Genomic DNA, 18,683 nt, shown 5'->3' with positions numbered 1-18,683 from the left:
TCGATGTAGTAAGCAAGACCTACTTAAATCTGCAAATATCGAAAAATTAACGAAATTCGGGCTGTAGCGGGCAGTTCGTAAGAGTTCAAGTCAAGGACCATATCTCAGATCTCTGTATTGTACCCATACGTAAATTTGGTATATTTATTTACATATTTGGTAACTACAGCTGTAAACGCGCCTAAAATATTTTATTAAATCCTGCATTAACATTACTTAGTCAGAAAAACATTAAACTAATCTATTTCAGTATTTCTTAACCTGATTTATGAGACATCTCAACGATAAAATTCCAGGTATTGTAATACTAATTCATTTATCTCTCTGCTTTCTCATTGTTCGTATTTCTGCACCATAGCTAGAATATATCTGTGAAACATAAGTGAGCCTTACCCACTTAACCCATTAACGCTCACAGGACGGTTTTTCGAGACCTGAGTTTGAACTATTCTCATGTCATGAATTCTCGTGGAAAAAATTCAAGAACCATTGTTTCTTATGTTTTCGAGTGTCCTCTTTCCAATGATGCTGGTTAAAATTGTCGCTGAAAAACTTTTACGGTCCAAAAATCAAAAATAAATAAAAAATTGATTTAATTTTTTTTTTAAATCGACTTTTCGTTCCCTAAGCATTTTTTTTAATGCCTAAAACCCTTATAGATCGCGGCCTCGAGGTTTTAACTACAAGTTACTAGATTTTCATGAAAATTTTTAAAGAACAAAAATGTCTTAGAATTAATTATAAAATACTCTCAAATTTTTTCAGAATCATCCGAGAAAATTTTGGGATTTCGGAAAAGTCTCTGAATTGAAAATTTAAAAATTATGTCAGAAAATTTTGAAATAATTTGAGAGCGTTCTTTATTTGTTTTTAAGATATTTCTATTCTCAGAAAAACTTTCGTAAAGTGCATGGTTTTTGGTAAACAAAATATTTGTTTAGCAAACTTTAACATTTTTTTTCTCGAAAAGTATACTCTTTAGGAACATTTTTCTGAGAATAGAAATGTCTTAAAAACAAACAAAGAACGCTCTCAAATTATTTCAAAATTTTCCGACATAATTTTTAAATTTTCAATTCAGAGACTTTTCCGAAATCCCAAAATTTTCTCGGATGATTCTGAAAAAATTTGAGAGTATTTTATAACTAATTCTAAGACATTTTTGTTCTTTAAAAATTTTCATGAAAATCTATAGTATTCGAGAAAAAAATTTGTAAAGTTTTAGATAAATATTTTCACTTCGACCGCCATTTTGTTTATACGAAAAATTTTCATATCCGGAGAACCATAGTAACTTGTAGTTAAAACCTCGAGGCCGCGATCTATAAGGGTTTTAGGCATTAAAAAAAATGCTTAGGGAACGAAAAGTCGATTTAAAAAAAAAATTAAATCAATTTTTTATTTATTTTTGATTTTTGGACCGTAAAAGTTTTTCAGCGACAATTTTAACCAGCATCATTGGAAAGAGGACACTCGAAAACATAAGAAACAATGGTTCTTGAATTTTTTCCACGAGAATTCATGACATGAGAATAGTTCAAACTCAGGTCTCGAAAAACCGTCCTGTGAGCGTTAATGGGTTAATTTCATATTGGTACGTCTTAAATGTTAGGTTTAACGGGTAGCTGACACCTAAAACGTAACAATTGGTTCCGATACCTAACTATCTAAAACAAATTTTTTATCAAATTATTTGAATCAATACTAAATAATAGAAATAAATGAGCATAAACCGAAGAATCGTACTTTCAAAATGAAGCATTTTTCTGTAAGAAGGCAGGTTGCGTATACTGCAGAAAAACATGACCACTTATCCAATAACTGTAAAAATGCAAAGAATAAAGCAAAATTAATGTGCAAATTCTGCAGCCAGCCTAGCCATTCAATTAGCACATGCAGACTAAATAAAAGACAAAACATGCAGTCAGTATTGTCAAGATCTAGGACATGAAATGGACCAATGCCCATACATGAAAAATTACGAAAGTTACTGGAAATGCGACCGAGTAAGCCATGACCCAAACGTTTATGCAAAGAAACCAGAGGCAAAAGAAGTCAATGTGAATTTTGGGATAATCTTAGTCATACGAATAAAAACTGGCAAAATGCGATTTGCCGCAAATGTATGTTAATAATAGAGGACACAGAATGAAAAACTGCAAAATAGATGAACGACAAGTAACACTTAAAGCCTACACGATTTGTGAAAACAGAGGACACATAGAAAAAAATTGCTAACAAGTTAAAATACTAGTAGTAGAATATAAAACAAAATAGCAATACAAATGTCAATTATGCAAAGAATCTGTCCATAAAGCAAAATTCTGTTCAACATTTAAAGAAATGCTAATGATACAATTAAATACAAACAATATAAATTTTAATAGGTTTTAAAAAAAATTTACGAATTGTAACGGGGTTAATACCGTTTATTTATTTTAATGCGCGCGATCGTATCGAAGAGCGCGCATGATTACCTACACGTTCAAACACGAAAACCGGAGAGCAGGAGGGAACGGGTGTCAGTCAACCAACTATCTATTAATGCGAAATAAATACGTCGGAAATATCGTTAGTATCACAAGCGAGAACTTTTATTGCCTCTTAATATTACACTTCATTCGGCCCGCGTGTTTATGTTTACATGCCGCGCGCACGACAACAACATGCAGTGTCGGATCGCTCACCGCTCAGGAGGCTCGTATAGTACGCGCTAGTCTTTCGGCAAAATGTTTATGTGCGGGCGATGGTACGTCTCGTTCACGGTTTCGCCCTCGATGGCGAAACTCTCCACTCACTCACATTTGCACGTACTCTACTGGACGTAAGACTATCTCACAGCTTCTCTCTCTCGTCTCTGCCTTCAGAAAACTCCGGAAAACGTCAAGGGTATTTTTGCTATCTGACTCTGCGATCGGATTCTAATCCTCGACTGGTTCGTTTTCGTACGCGCGCGTTCCGTTACGTCTCATGCCCAATTCCTCTATACATTTCGTCCCAACCGGCAGGTGCTGCCCTCGCCGGCAGTCGCATGGTTGGGCTGTTAGCGCTTATACGACGTTTATCGTCACAGAATATTATAAAAATGCTGGACATATAGTAGACAGTTGTTGAAAATTAGAAGCATTAATTAATTACAAATCAAAAACTACAACAAAATTCTGTAAATTCTGCAACATTAAAGGGCATTCAATCACTACCTGCAGTAAATTATTAGAAAAATAACGAAAAATAGAAAACTATTGCAAAATCTGCAAAGCTGTGGGCATATAGCAGACACATGCTTCGAAATATATCGGGAAATGGCGAAATTCTTTCTGGGAGGAACGTCTAGGAAGAGAAAAAAATAATAAATCGTTCCTACAATAAACTACCTCAAAAACTAATAATACTAAAAAACAGGTCCAAAAAAACAAAAACTACATTGAAGGAAACATTTCACACACATTACAAGAAAGCAAAAATACATCAATTATAATCAAAAATGCATTTTGAACGTATGTACTGAAAATTGAAAATCTAATACAAGACATAGAAATAGACGAAAAACATTCGGGTAAAAAACTTACACTATTATTAGATAGTAGAGCACAATTAAACATAATGAAACATAGTATTTTAACTACTAACTTCAATAGTAATGAATAAATACTCATTTCTGGAATCACAGATAATGCTATAAAAAATCACGGTTGTACACAGATACTTATTCACGATATTTTCAACTTTCACATAGCACCGAAAAATTTTTCTACACCTTTCAACGGAATACTAGATATAAAAACATCACTAGATCATAAACTAAGATTAGATCAAGAATAGTTAGAGATAAATAGAAAAAAATTACTATTACAATCAACAGATATTATGGTAAATACCGTATAAAATAGTTAATAAAAATAAAGAAAATCATTGCAACATGTAACGAGTCCGGAGAAATGCAAATTAAAATAAATACCATTACAGAAACATAGGAGGAATGAGAAATCGTAACAGTACGAGTACATGATGACATACAGATGTTACTATCCACAATAAATATAACAGAAAATCAAAATATAAACGATAACACAATAGGAACTTTCAAAACACTCAAGAAAGATACAGAAACTACAACACCAATATATCAGATCCACATAGGGCATTTTTTGGAAAATTTGAATAATGCACAGGAAAATAAAATCAACGTTATAAATGAATATAATATACAAAATTACTCTAACTTTTTAAAAATATTACGAAACAATTCTGAGATTACGAAATTGAATAAATACAATATTGAAGGAAAGAAAATAAATTATCTTACATTCGACATCAATGATAAGCCTGAAAGACTTGAAGATACTACAGTAGAACTTGTACTTGAAGAATTAGTAATCTTGCATTGTGGTTCTATGTATCTAACGAAAAAAAGAATTACAAACAAACCCAAACAATGAAGATATTACAAATCAAAAAAGAAAATCAGCATTACTAAATACAATAAATTAAAATCATTTAGGAAAGAAAAAACGTGATCTCGTGGAAAACTTAATATTTACGCTTGAAGATACACTACCGTCCATAAAGATTTGCCATCCCCTTGCTGAAATCATCAAAACATTAGATTTTTATGGCTCAGTTTCTATAAGAGCTAGAAAAACCTGCGAAATCTCATTTGAAAGGTCTTGCCAAGACCTTTCAAATGTTGTAAAACATAATTGATTTTATTTGTTTTTTGTACAACTTGTGACGTCATAAACAAATTGTTTTCTTTAAATTTTTTCACATCAACTTCGACCCCGATTTATTTATATAACGGATTCTACGATGGAAAAACTGTATAAGCCATTCAATAGAGCTTTCAAAAAGTTACAAAATCCATATCCGGAAAATGTTTTTACCTTTATTTTTTATGAGCTATATGGTGTTTTATACAAAAACAAAGATTTTCAAGAAATGGGTTGTATTTTTTTTATTTTCAACTCTAAAGAAAAAAATCTCAGAAGAAAAAATGTAGTATTTTGCAAGAGCTATCAAATGTGCCACTCAGAATTAAAAAAAAAAAAAATTTTTTTTTTCACGTTTTTTAGAATTGAAATTTTTCTAGGAAAAAGACTGAAATTACATATATTTAATAAAATTAGTAAGTAACTAGTATTTATAACTGAATGGGCTTACAAACAATGATAACAAGATACATTTATTGTATTCGACGTTTGTAAGAGAGGAATTTGCATTGTTTTCATTTTTAATGACTTTCTACAGTATTGTGCTCACCGATAATCACTGTGATAATCACTGAGTGTTTACGTGGTTTGATTTACTTGACTTTCATGAATGTATACATATAGCAGAGAATACGTATGGAAATTCAGTCTCTTATCAGCCTTAATGAGTGAAATATCAATGTGTCCAATTTAGTCAGTAAATTATGCATGTATTTTTTGTTCATTAAAAATGACGAAAAAAAGAAACTTAAGCATTGAAGAGCGATCTGAGATAGTAGCCTTGCATAAAGTGAATAAAAGTAATAATGAAATTTCCAAAATTTTGAATATTCCAAGAAGAACAGTTGATTATAACATTAAAAAATTCATAACTCAAGGAAATATCAAAAACAAAAAAATTTCAGGAAGGCCTAGGAAAACTACGAGCGCTACTGATAAACACATTTATAGTACAAGTACACATAATCCAAGACTCACGGCACCCGAACTTGCTGTTGAAACTCAAAAAGCGTATGATGTTAAACTTAGTGTTACTACGATAAAGAGACGACTTCATGAAGATGGATTATACGGTCGAATAGCAATTAAAAAGCCTTTACTAAAACCGATTAATAAAAAGAAACGATTGGCTTGGGCCAGAAAACATAAAATTTGGACCATTGATTATTGGAAAAAAGTTTTGTGGTCTGATGAGAGCAAATTCGAGGTTTTTGGTAGTAAACGCAGATGTTTTGTGCTGAGAAAAAATAAGCAAAAACATTTAGAGAAAAATATGTGTGCTTCGGTTAAACATGGTGGCGGCTCAGTAATGGTATGGGGTTGTTTTGGTGGGTCTAAGGTTGGTGACCTTCTTAAAATTGATGGCAAGTTGAAAAAAGAAGGTTACAAAAAAATTCTTGAAAAAAATGTTGTATCTTCCGGAACAAGAATAATTGTTCGCAAATTGACATTCCAACAAGATAACGACCCAAAACATACTTCAAAGTTATGTAACAGTTATCTTGCTCAATTGGAGAAGAAAAATAATTAGTTGTGATGGAATGACCACCGTACTCTCCTGATCTTAACCCTATCGAACTGTTGTGGGATGATCTAAATAGAGCTGTAAGGAAGGTAGGACCTACTTTCCAGAAGGATTTTTGGAGTATCTTAGAAAATAAATGGAAAAAAATAAGTGCAGAAACTTTAGAGAAACTTGTAGCATGAATGCCTCGAATTTGTAAAGTAGTTATAGCAAACAAAGGTGGACATTTCGATGAAAAAAACGTTTAAATAATTAGTATTGTTTCGTTTTTGTTTACAACTGAAATTTATATTCAGATTGTGATAATATAATAATTACAAGCGTTATTAGTATTATAAAAAATGAAATTATTATTGTTATATTATTATTGAAACGTTGTAATAAATAAATTTTGTAGAAAAATTGTAACCAAATTATGTTAATCTATTCTGAGTAAGTAATAAATAATGGTTCAATAAATGTATCTTGTTATCATTGTTTGTAAGCCCATTCAGTTATAAATACTAGTTACTTACTAATTTTATTAAATATATGTAATTTCAGTTTTTTTCCTAGAAAAATTTCAATTCTAAAAACGTGAAAAAAAAAATTTTTTTTTTTTTTTTAATTCTGAGTGGCGCATTTGATAGCTCTTGCAAAATACTACATTTTTTCTTCTGAGATTTTTTTCTTTAGAGTTGAAAATAAAAAAAATACAACCCATTTCTTGAAAATCTTTGTTTTTGTATAAAACACCATATAGCTCATAAAAAATAAAGGTAAAAAAATTTTCCGGATATGGATTTTGTAGCTTTTTGGAAGCTCTATTGAATGGCATATATAGTTTTTCCATCGTAGAATCCGTTATATAAATAAATCGGGGTCGAAGTTGATGTGAAAAAATTAAAAAAAAACAATTTGTTTATGACGTCACAAGTTGTACAAAAAACAAATAAAATCAATTATGTTTAACAACATTTGAAAGGTCTTAGCAAGACCTTTCAAATGAGACCCCGCAGGATTTTCTAGCTCTTATAGAAACTGAGCCATAAAACTCTAAAGTTTTGATGATTTCAGCAAGGGGATGGCAAATCTTTATGGATGGTAGTGTATACGAGGTGTGATCAAAAAGTAAGGTGAATTTTGAAATTTAGCGGGCTACGTCCGTTCGATCTTCGACTTTTTTATTTGGTTATGTCGGTACACTCGTCTAGAACATACGTTCCGAATTTCAGCTTTGTAGTATGTTTGGTTTGTTTGTGAGAGGCATCAAGGTTAAAAGTGTTTTGCGTGCTCCACGATTTGCTGCTGTCTAAAAACATGGATCAAAGAGTTTGCATTAAATTTTGTGTGAAAAATGGAATCAAATGTTCCAAAACACTTGAAATGCTGAAAGTGGCATACGGTGAGTCTACTTTAAGCCAAAAAAATGTTTACAAGTGGTATAAACTCTTCCAAGAAGGCCGAGAAGACACCGACGTCGAACCTCGTTCTGGACGCCCCAGCACATCAACAACTGATGAGAATGTTGAAGAAGTGAAGAAAATAGTGTTGGGAAATCGTCGAATTACCATTAGAGAAATTGCTGATGATATTGGCATCTCATTTGGTTCGTGCCAATCAATTTTGACGAGTGTTTTAGACATGAGACGTGTGTCAGCGAAGTTTGTTCCGAAATTGCTCAATTTCGACCAAAAGAAACGTCGCATGAGCATCGCCCAAGAGCTACTGAATGACGTCAACGATGATCCAGATTTACTCAACAGGGTTATAACAGGTGACGAAACATGGGTATACGGTTATGACGTCGAGACTAAGACTCAATCGTCCCAGTGGAGGCATTCTGGATCACCAAGACCAAAAAAAGCACGCCAAGTTCGATCAAATGTAAAGGTTTTGCTTACAGTTTTCTTTGACTGCAGGGGCGTGGTGCATCATGAGTTCTTGCCACAGGGTAGAACAGTAAATAAGGAATATTACCTGCAAGTTATGCGCAATTTGCGCGAAGCAATCCGCCAGAAACGTCCGAATTTGTGGAAAAATAAAAATTGGCTTTTGCACCATGATAACGCCCCTGCTCACACATCGTTGCTTGTGCGCGAATTTTTGGCTAAAACCAATACAGTAACGATGCCACAGGCACCGTATTCCCCAGATCTGGCCCCCTGTGACTTCTTCTTGTTCCCAAAACTAAAGAGGCCCATGAAAGGACGGCGTTTTGCCACGATTGAGGAGATAAAGACGGCATCGAAGGATGAACTAAACAAGATCACAATAAATGATTTTTTGAAATGCTTTGAGGATTGGAAAAAGCGTTGGCACAAGTGCATTATATCCGAGGGGGATTACTTTGAAGGAGATAAAATAAAAATTGATGAATAAATAAATATTTTTTGAGAAAAATAAAAATTCACCTTACTTTTTGATCACACCTCGTATGCTTGTTAGAAGACGAAAAAGTCGGCATTTACAAGGTAGAAGAACATGAAATCAACCTAACAGATGATACACCAATTTATGTTAAATAATTTTCACTACCCTACACATTGAAGTTGCTGTGTCAGAAACAAAAAAAATTATTATATATAATAACTTAATCAGACCATCAACAAGCGCATTTAATGCACCTGCGTGGATCGTACCGAAAAAAGGCCTAACAAAAGAAAGGAAAAAGAAATGGAGACGATACGGACGAAAATCAAATTTTATTCTATTTGCCTATTGTTCGTGATGTTACCGGCGAATTTGGTCAGTGGTCCAAATTACAGCAGTTAATTATATCGATTTAATTTAACTGACTACCTGTCACCTATGAGTACGCCTATGGATATAAAGTGGTCGCGTACATATATTTCCATTTTTCCCTTTATATGGTACATATAATAAGTCGCACACTTATTATCGTTAGGTATTTTGCAGTATACATTATTTATTTTGCTAATTTCCATAATAGTCATAAGTCAATTTTCATATTCGTACCACCCTCATCATCGAGATTGCATTCGAATTAGTATTTGCATTTGAATTCTAGTTCGCTCGTCATTATCCATGAAGGTACTTATTTTTCGTATTACTTCGTATGTGCGTACAATTGAATTCGAATTGTGTCAGTCAATTACGTGCACATCTTTAGTTATGTGTTTTTACTCTACTTCGCTCCCTTTCTCTTTCTCTCTCTCTCTCTCTCTCGTTTACACTCCATTTCTAGCTATTGCCTAGTGTGATTGTTGCTACTCGCCAAAATAGCCGCCGCTGCTCGTCCATGTGCGCTCCGGTTTCAGTGCCGGTTCAAATTTCGCTTCCTGGAGCACTCGATCGTCGCTTCAGTCATTTGTCTAGTATGCGTGTGTGTGTGTCAGCGGGGAATCATGTAGTTTTTCCCCAAGGTAGCAGTATAGCGCTCAGAGCGCCATCGTCATACACGAGTAGCCGGCGACATCTGATAGTCGGTTGCTCGTCTCCGTCATTTGCATATATGTTGATAAGATAGTAAAAGAAAAGCAATCGTATATGTCATAATGCGGTGCATTACTATTAAAAAGGGCCGCCGTATTTTCCTCCGTCACGTGACCGCACGCACACCACTTACAAGGGAACCACCCCCACCCGACCTCACCGATTTGAATGATTTTGGGATAAATTATAGTACTTGAAAAAAAATTAGATAAGTGTTTTTTTTTATCGGCCCATAAGGGCTTTTAAGGAGTGAAATCCACCCTGAAAATCAATTCCTAAAATTAGTTTTTTAATATTTCTCAGCATCAAATGAATATTTTTCAGTAAACTCAACGTTAAAAATTTCATATAAAAAGGCGCTTTAAGGACATAACATTTATACCGAATGGTTGCAACCCCATTTTTAATAGGGGTAAATACACCATTTTTTCTACTGTTTTACGACATGTAATATAGTAAATCAGCTCGAATGATTTAAAAATCGCACTGTAAGACACCTTCCGGATTTAAAAAAAATATATTTAAGGGGTGTTTCACCCCTTAGAAACCACCCCCGTCAAACTATCAGCAGGTTAATCCACCTAACCCTGGGATAAACAAGTTTAGGTGTTTGTTATTTCTTGAAATAATTTAATCCTATGCATGAGCGAGCTACCTCAACTAACAAACCTGCCTCTAACCCACCAAACCCCCATAAACCACCCTTACCGAACAACATGCAGGCTAATCCACCTAATCCTCGGAAAAGCAACTTTAGGTGTTTGTTATTTCTTGAAATAATTGAATTTTACACCATAAGCGAGTTATTCCAGCTGTATAACATACCTCTTATCCACCTACCCCTAACCTATCTAACCCCCACCCTTATAAACCACTCTTACTGAAACACAAGCAGGCTAAACCTCCTAACCATGGGAAACACGAGTTAAGTCGTTTGTTATTTCCTGAAATAATTTAATCCTACGCCTGAGCGAGCTACCTCAACTAACCAACCTGCCTCTAACCCACCAAATACCCATAAACCACCCTTACCCAACCAAATGTAGGCTAATAGATCTAACTTTGGGAGAATTAAGTTTATCAGTTGCTTTTTCTTAAAATAATTGATTTCTACACCGTACGTGGGGTATCCCATATTTTTTTGATCAAATATATTTGTAGCTCAAACATAATTAATGATAAATAAAAATATGTTTAATACATTTTATTTTAATAGTACTAAAATGGCGAGAATTATCTCTTAAACATAAACAAGAGAATAACACGAGGTCTAATTATCATTTATAGATCTATACATATATATTTATATTCGTATGTAGATACATAAATATATTTTGATTTTTCATAAAAATTTTCATCTTTTTCTTTTTTTATTTATTGTTAAATTAAAATGTATCATTCAACGAATTCCTTACAGAAATGATAATCATCGAAAAAGTGTTTGAAACATAATTGTAACACATTTTTAATTCAAAATATCTGTATTTAAAGTAATATTTTAAACAAAACAACAATTAATTAACATTTCTTAAGCAACATTATTTTATATTTTAAAGAGATTTTAGTAAGCTAATTATCCAAATCCGAATACCAGAACTAGCTGCAAATAATTTCAAATCTTATAGTAAAAAATTCTGACGACTTATATAAAATCGTATAATTATAAATGAAATATCGACGCAAACACACAAACACATACACGCACATTTAATTTGGGAATATAAGAGATCCTCTCCAGAGCTTAATATTGTTTCCAAGGTGTCTTACAGTGGCTATTCAATACCGAGAGTCAATCTAATCTGGTATTCTTTAGTCGTTGAATATGTCTCCTGTCATTTCTTAATGCCTTAATTTTGGTTTCATTAAAAATAAATTTTTTTTCCGTTTTTGAATTTTCCAAAGTTTATGAATCTCAGTAAATTCCACTCTTGCTATTTTATTTTTTACACTAATTAGTGACTTTTCAACTCCATTCACCTTAAAAGTCCAACTTTCATTTGTGAAAAAGTTTTCTACACCTAGTTCATATTTTAGTACCTTTTTTACATTGTGGCGAGAAATTTTGGGGGATTGAAGCCGTGCACGCGAAATACTTCCACCACAATGCTTAGTAAATCGTTTCCCCGACTAGGTTATAAGGGCGTCAGACCGCCGTTCCTTTGTTACGGCGATCGTCGGGAATAGGATCAGATATCGGCGTTTAGATCTGTTTATCCGCTGTGCAACTGCGCAGAGCAGGCAAGGAACTTGTTTTACACCGATAACTTTTCCAGACCGCTCCAATGGTTTGCTCTCCGTTCTCCTAACGTTCTTGGGGTACCGGCAGTTTGAGAAGGAACTCCTTTTCTCAGGTTGAGGGTTGAGCGTTTGAAATATATGGCGCGTGCAATTACTAAACATTCGGAACTATTTGAATAAATTCTCGCTGCAAACCGTCCGCGGCTGAAAATAAAGTCAGCATGCAGGAGGGGGATTGTTCAGCAAGATAAAAATATCGGATACCAAGTATACTTCACTTTCCTTTATTCACAGGTTGGAGTACATGTTGGTCGAAATGGCGGATGGTCAGCGCAGTTGATTACGACAGTTTATGCGTGGCGGCAACGGATTCACACGTCCCGGCGAATCAAACCTGCGACGAATTGTGCGATCACCTAACTCTCGACAGCGAGCAACACTTTACCGAGCTATCCAAATCCTAAATTCTTTTACGTTCGAGTTAATCGGATAATGGTGGTTAGTTAGCGCAATTCAGTTAGGATTACTTCGTTCGCACGGCAACGGATTCACACATCACAGTGGAATTAATAACGCGGAAAATTGCGCTCGGCAACCTGATTTTTACTCCACAAGCGGTACTTTACCTACTTACTTCTTACAAGTTTAATGAGTTTCTCTCGCTTCAAATTGCTCGGTTTTCTAGCTCGTAGAAAAGATCTACTTGCAGCTGAGTACACTCCCAGTGGCAAAATGGATGAGCAACGGCTCTCCATGATCAAAAATCTTTTACTTTTCCTCTTTCCGTAGGTGTCGTACGCGCTACTACATATATTTTGATTGTTCATAATAATTTTCATCTTTTTCTTTTTTTATTTTTTGTTAAATTAAAATGTATCATTCAACGAATTCCTTACAGAAATTATAATCATCGAAAAAGTGTTTGAAACATAATGTAACGATCTTTTACATCAACCACACCGTATTATAGCAACATTTTTATATGCTTCTACTTCGCAATATATATTGCACGAATCTCCAAAACTAAAATCAAGAGGGTTATCTGTTTTAACTGATTTTTCAGCAATGTAGCCGCTTTTATACCAAGCGTATTTAAAAATATTGGTAGATCTTGGTGAAGAAAGATGGTTATGGATAAGAGACTGCATTTTTATGATGTTATTTCTTAAATGTAGATTCATTTCATAGTGCATGAAAATTACTTGATCTGATAAATGTCGAACGAAGTTTTTCCAGATACGAAATCCATAAACATCGAGTGGTTGGATGTTCCCTGTCGTTCCTGTGGGAATTTTTTTTATATTAACAATTTTGTTCGTCGGCATCGTTTTCCTTACAGCTTTATCGCAATGTCCACTCCAAGAGTCGAGTAAAAGTACAGATTGAGGTCCAACATTTGGGTAAAAAACTTCTTTCAATCAAATTTTAAAATGATCTAAAATAAAAAAATGTCAAAATTTTTTTATGTCATTGCATTAGAATAAACAAAAATATACTATTTTTATCTTTTTTGTATTTATAATGAAAAGAAAATAATAATTATTACATAAAATTTATAATACTTGGGACATATTGTTATACAACATGAATGTTATTCAAGAAATACAAAAAAGATAAAAATAATTAATAACGGCTTATAAATATAAGGTTTGAGACTAAAATAAATTATAAATAATTATTAACTATTTTATTTTTTCGAAATTAATAATAACAGTTATAGTATCAGTTTTATTAAATATTATTTGCATTGTATTACATATAGCTGTGTATAAAAGAGTAATAATAATAGTTATTATTTTTTAAAGGTAAAGTTAATTCGTAATAAAGAAAAATAACAAGTAATAACAGTTAAAAATTATTAATTTCAAAAGTGGAAGTTTAATATATTTATTATTCCTTTCTTAATCATTTAGAATTTATCAATGAGAAAAGAAATTATAACAAATAATTGATTATATTAATAGTTATAAATAGTTATAATAGTCTCAATTCCTATACTTCTAAACTGTTTACTTTTTTCAATTTTCACTTGTGGTTTAGTTTACTTTTTGTTGGTACTTTACTTTGCTATACACTTTATCTTATTTACAATTATGTCTTATCAATGGCTCGAAGTATATAAGTTATATCAAATCTACGCCCCTTACGATAGTAAGACATCCGATACATATTTCATTATTCATAGTAGTTGAAGTAAAGTCCAGTATCTAAAAAGTTAAAGTTTTTTTATAGTGCTGGATTTATAAATAACCTTATTTCTATATTTACATACAAATTTTCCGAACACGACAATATAGTATATAACAAGAAGAAAAGTTTTTGTATACTACGTAAGTATTTATGTCACTTTTCATATATAATTTTATTCAAATATTTCGATTTGTAAACATGTGAAATATAACTGTTAAAAACATATGATCGAATTCTATCTATAGACTAGGTTTTATTTTGTCTTTTGTAAAATTATTCAACTGCAAAAAAGAGTATTTATATCTTGATTTTCTTTTAGATTAAAACATGAAGATAAATCCTTTCAACGTAGTCAATTTATTATTAGCATATTTTCTAAGTTTAGAAATACCAGATAGCGAGATTAATTTCAAAGAAATGAAATTGTCAGAAAAGTTGAAAGAAATATTAATAGATGCCGTGTATGAGTTTAATGATATTGATATGATTGTTGAAGAGACGTTAGATTTTTATGAAGATTCTAAAGATACTGATGCTAAAATAATCGAAGATGAAGTTTAACATCACTTTCCTGATCCTGATTTTGCACCAACAAATCAGTGCACAAATGATGATGAAGAAATCACATTTGATTATAAACAAAGAGCCGTAGAATTTTGGAGGAGCGGAAAAAACAAAAACTAAAAACTGGATACTGTACAACATAAATTCAAAAAAGTTTCATCTATAAGTCAACTTAAACGTTGGGCGAAAACAATTAATAAAAATGGAACTTACGGAGAAAAAATTGCGCAAATTTGCCAATACATGTTTGATAATTTAAAAGCCACTATTGCAGCTGGTACGATAGTGCATGATTGAGATATACAGAAATGGGCATTGCAGCTCAAAAAATTGTTGGCCATGAAGATGTAATAATTAAGGCTTCTCAAAATTGGTTACTAAAATTTAAAAAAGCTCATAGAATAGTATCTAGAAAAATAAATAAATAAAGTAACCAATTTTGACATTTTTTTATTTTAGATCATTTTAAAATTTGATTGAAAGAAGTTTTTTACCCAAATGTTGGACCTCAATCTGTACTTTTACTCGACTCTTGGAGTGGACATTGCGATAAAGCTGTAAAGAAAACGATGCCGACGAACAAAATTGTTAATATAAAAAAAATTCCCACAGGAACGACAGGGAACATCCAACCACTCGATGTTTATGGATTTCATATCTGGAAAAACTTCGTTCGACATTTATCAGATCAAGTAATTTTCATGCACTATGAAATGAATCTACATTTAAGAAATAACATCATAAAAATGCAGTCTCTTATCCATAACCATCTTTCTTCACCAAGATCTACCAATATTTTTAAATACGCTTGGTATAAAAGCGGCTACATTGCTGAAAAACCAGTTAAAACAGATAACCCTCTTGATTTTAGTTTTGGAGATTCGTGCAATATACATTGCGAAGTAGAAGCATATAAAAATGTTGCTATAATACGGTGTGGTTGATGTAAAAGATCGTTACATTATATTTCAAACACTTTTTCGATGATTATAATTTCTGTAAGGAATTCGTTGAATGATACATTTTAATTTAACAATAAATAAAAAAAGAAAAAGATGAAAATTATTATGAAAAATCAAATTATATGTAGTAGCGCGTACGACACCTACGGAAAGAGGAAAAGTAAAAGATTTTTGATCATGGAGAGCCGTTGCTCATCCATTTTGCCACTGGGAGTGTACTCAGCTGTAAGTAGATCTTTTCTACGAGCTAGAAAACCGAGCAATTTGAAGCGAGAGAAACTCATTAAACTTGTAAGAAGTAAGTAGGTAAAGTACCGCTTGTGGAGTAAAAATCAGGTTGCCGAGCGCAATTTTCCGCGTTATTAATTCCACTGTGATGTGTGAATCCGTTGCCGTGCGAACGAAGTAATCCTAACTGAATTGCGCTAACTAACCACCATTATCCGATTAACTCGAACGTAAAAGAATTTAGGATTTGGATAGCTCGGTAAAGTGTTGCTCGCTGTCGAGAGTTAGGTGATCGCATAATTCGTCGCAGGTTTGATTCGCCGGGACGTGTGAATCCGTTGCCGCCACGTATAAACTGTCGTAATCAACCGCGCTGACCATCCGCCATTTCGACCAACATGTACTCCAACCAGTGAATAAAGGAAAGTGAAGTATACTTGGTATCCGATATTTTTATCTTGCTGAACAATCCCCCTCCTGCATGCTGACTTTATTTTCAGCCGCGGACGGTTTGCAGCGAGAATTTCTTCAAATAGTTCCGAATGTTTAGTAATTGCACGCGCCATATATTTCAAACGCTCAACCCTCAACCTGAGAAAAGGAGTTCCTTCTCAAACTGCCGGTACCCCAAGAACGTTAGGAGAACGGAGAGCAAACCATTGGAGCGGTCTGGAAAAGTTATCGGTGTAAAACAAGTTCCTTGCCTGCTCTGCGCAGTTGCACAGCGGATAAACAGATCTAAACGCCGATATCTGATCCTATTCCCGACGATCGCCGTAACAAAGGAACGGCGGTCTGACGCCCTTATAACCTAGTCGGGGAAACGATTTACTAAGCATTGTGGTGGAAGTATTTCGCGTGCACGGCTTAAATCCCCCAAAATTCCTCGCCACAATGTAAAAAAGGTACTAAAATAATAGCATATGAACTAGGTGTGGAAAACTTTTTCACAAATGAAAGTTGGACTTTTAAGGTGAATGGAGTTGAAAAGTCACTAATTAGTGTAAAAAATAAAATAGCAAGAGTGGAATTTACTGAGATTCATAAACTTTGGAAAATTCAAAAACGGAAAAAAAATTTATTTTTAATGAAACCAAAATTAAGGCATTAAGAAATGACAGGAGATATATTCAACGACTAAAGAATACCAGATTAGATTGACTCTCGGTATTGAATAGCCACTGTAAGACACCTTGGAAACAATATTAAGCTCTGGAGAGGATCTCTTATATTCCCAAATTAAATGTGCGTGTATGTGTTTGTGTGTTTGCGTCGATATTTCATTTATAATTATAGGATTTTATATAAGTCGTCAGAATTTTTTACTATAAGATTTGAAATTATTTGCAGCTAGTTCTGGTATTCGGATTTGGATAATTAGCTTACTAAAATCTCTTTAAAATATAAAATAATGTTGCTTAAGAAATGTTAATTAATTGTTGTTTTGTTTAAAATATTACTTTAAATACAGATATTTTGAATTGAAAATGAGTTAGTAAGATATTTCCATCATTACAACAATCACTAATAAATACAACTCATTCAACATAAGATCATAAGATCTTTGTTATTTTGTAAATCTTATTTCTGAATGTCATAGTTATTTTATCTACTTTTGTATATATCCAACAATCTACAAACTATGAATTATTTTTTATACATTTTTTCAGGTACCACATTAACATTTCGTATTTATGGATTAATTTGTTTGATAGTATTAGCAGCATTTATATTTATAAATTTTTATCGAAAAGATACTGGATTTGTGTCAGATTTGCCACAAGCAGAAGATCCACATCAAGTTGCAGAAGTAACTCACTTAGCTCCGCATGGCGTACCAAGTAATGCCATGCCCAGAGCACTAAGTTCAAACAGACTTCAAGAATTAGCAAATCAAGAATATAGTTATGGTGCTACATATCAAGCATCTAGTAGTAACTTAAATGTTCCTGGTCAAGAAAGAGGTGAATGATATATATATATATATATATATATATATATATATATATATATATATATAGTGTGGTTGTGTGTGTCTTAGTGTGGGTTTTTACGGAGATTGTAGGGTAAGAGCAATATAGATAGCAACCTGGTAGCTCGTACAGAACCTTCAAGGCTATGCCAATGTAAGTACCGATAGTCTACGCTGTGACTATCGAAAGGTTTTTATGTATAATTTTGAGCATTATTCTAATGTTCATTACTGTGGTACCTAAAAATTATAAATTATGTTACAGTAGTACAATAACTTGTAATTATCATTTTATATTATATATTATTACTTAAATAATAAATATTTGATTTACTAACAATAAATTTTCGTTCGACAAAATTTTGACATGATAAATACCTTGTACTTTAAAAAGTAAAAGGTTTCCTACGATAAATTATTTTATAAAAGAAATATATATATAATTTTTTAATCAAGCAAAAGTAGTATATTACGCATTTCACATAAATTACCTAAAATTATTTTAACTTTATTTCTTTTATGTAATCACTATCAAGTATAAATGGTTATCATAACTTATTCTAATATCAGTTACTGCGATAAAATTCCCAATCACTAAAATTCTAATACCAAACGCTATGATACCAATACCATCAACTTTAATCTTATTATTAATGATTGCGATAACATTAAATTAATTTGTAATTCAAAAAATCTAGTAATATTTAAAAAATTATATTCAATCTAATAACTCAATTAGGTTATTGAGCGGGACACACACACTCATGCACACACACAGAAGCTTAGCATCTCTTTGAACTTCTCACCTCAACCTCTTTCACATTAATTAATGATAGCTTATTATAACAATAATATCTTTA

The 18,683-nt window shown here is 32.6% G+C and overlaps 1 protein-coding gene across 1 annotated transcript in view; it reads left to right on the top strand.

The window, feature by feature from the left end:
* LOC131672542 (major facilitator superfamily domain-containing protein 6) overlaps positions 1 to 18,169 on the top strand; it is a 671,294-nt gene extending 653,125 nt beyond the window's left edge. The window contains exon 9 of the mRNA XM_058949841.1: positions 17,522 to 18,169. Coding sequence (XP_058805824.1) covers positions 17,522 to 17,823 — 302 coding nt within the window. The 3' untranslated portion in view covers positions 17,824 to 18,169. The remainder of the gene's footprint in view (positions 1 to 17,521) is intronic.
* The last annotated feature ends 514 nt before the right edge of the window (positions 18,170 to 18,683 follow it).

This window comes from Phymastichus coffea, unplaced genomic scaffold (assembly GCF_024137745.1).
Source record: "Phymastichus coffea isolate CEN01 unplaced genomic scaffold, Cenicafe_Pcof_1.1 PCOF00012, whole genome shotgun sequence".
Taxonomy (NCBI): Eukaryota; Metazoa; Arthropoda; class Insecta; order Hymenoptera; family Eulophidae; genus Phymastichus; species Phymastichus coffea.
The sequence above is the reverse complement of the archived record's forward strand: the minus strand, read 5'-3'. Positions and strand labels throughout refer to the sequence as shown.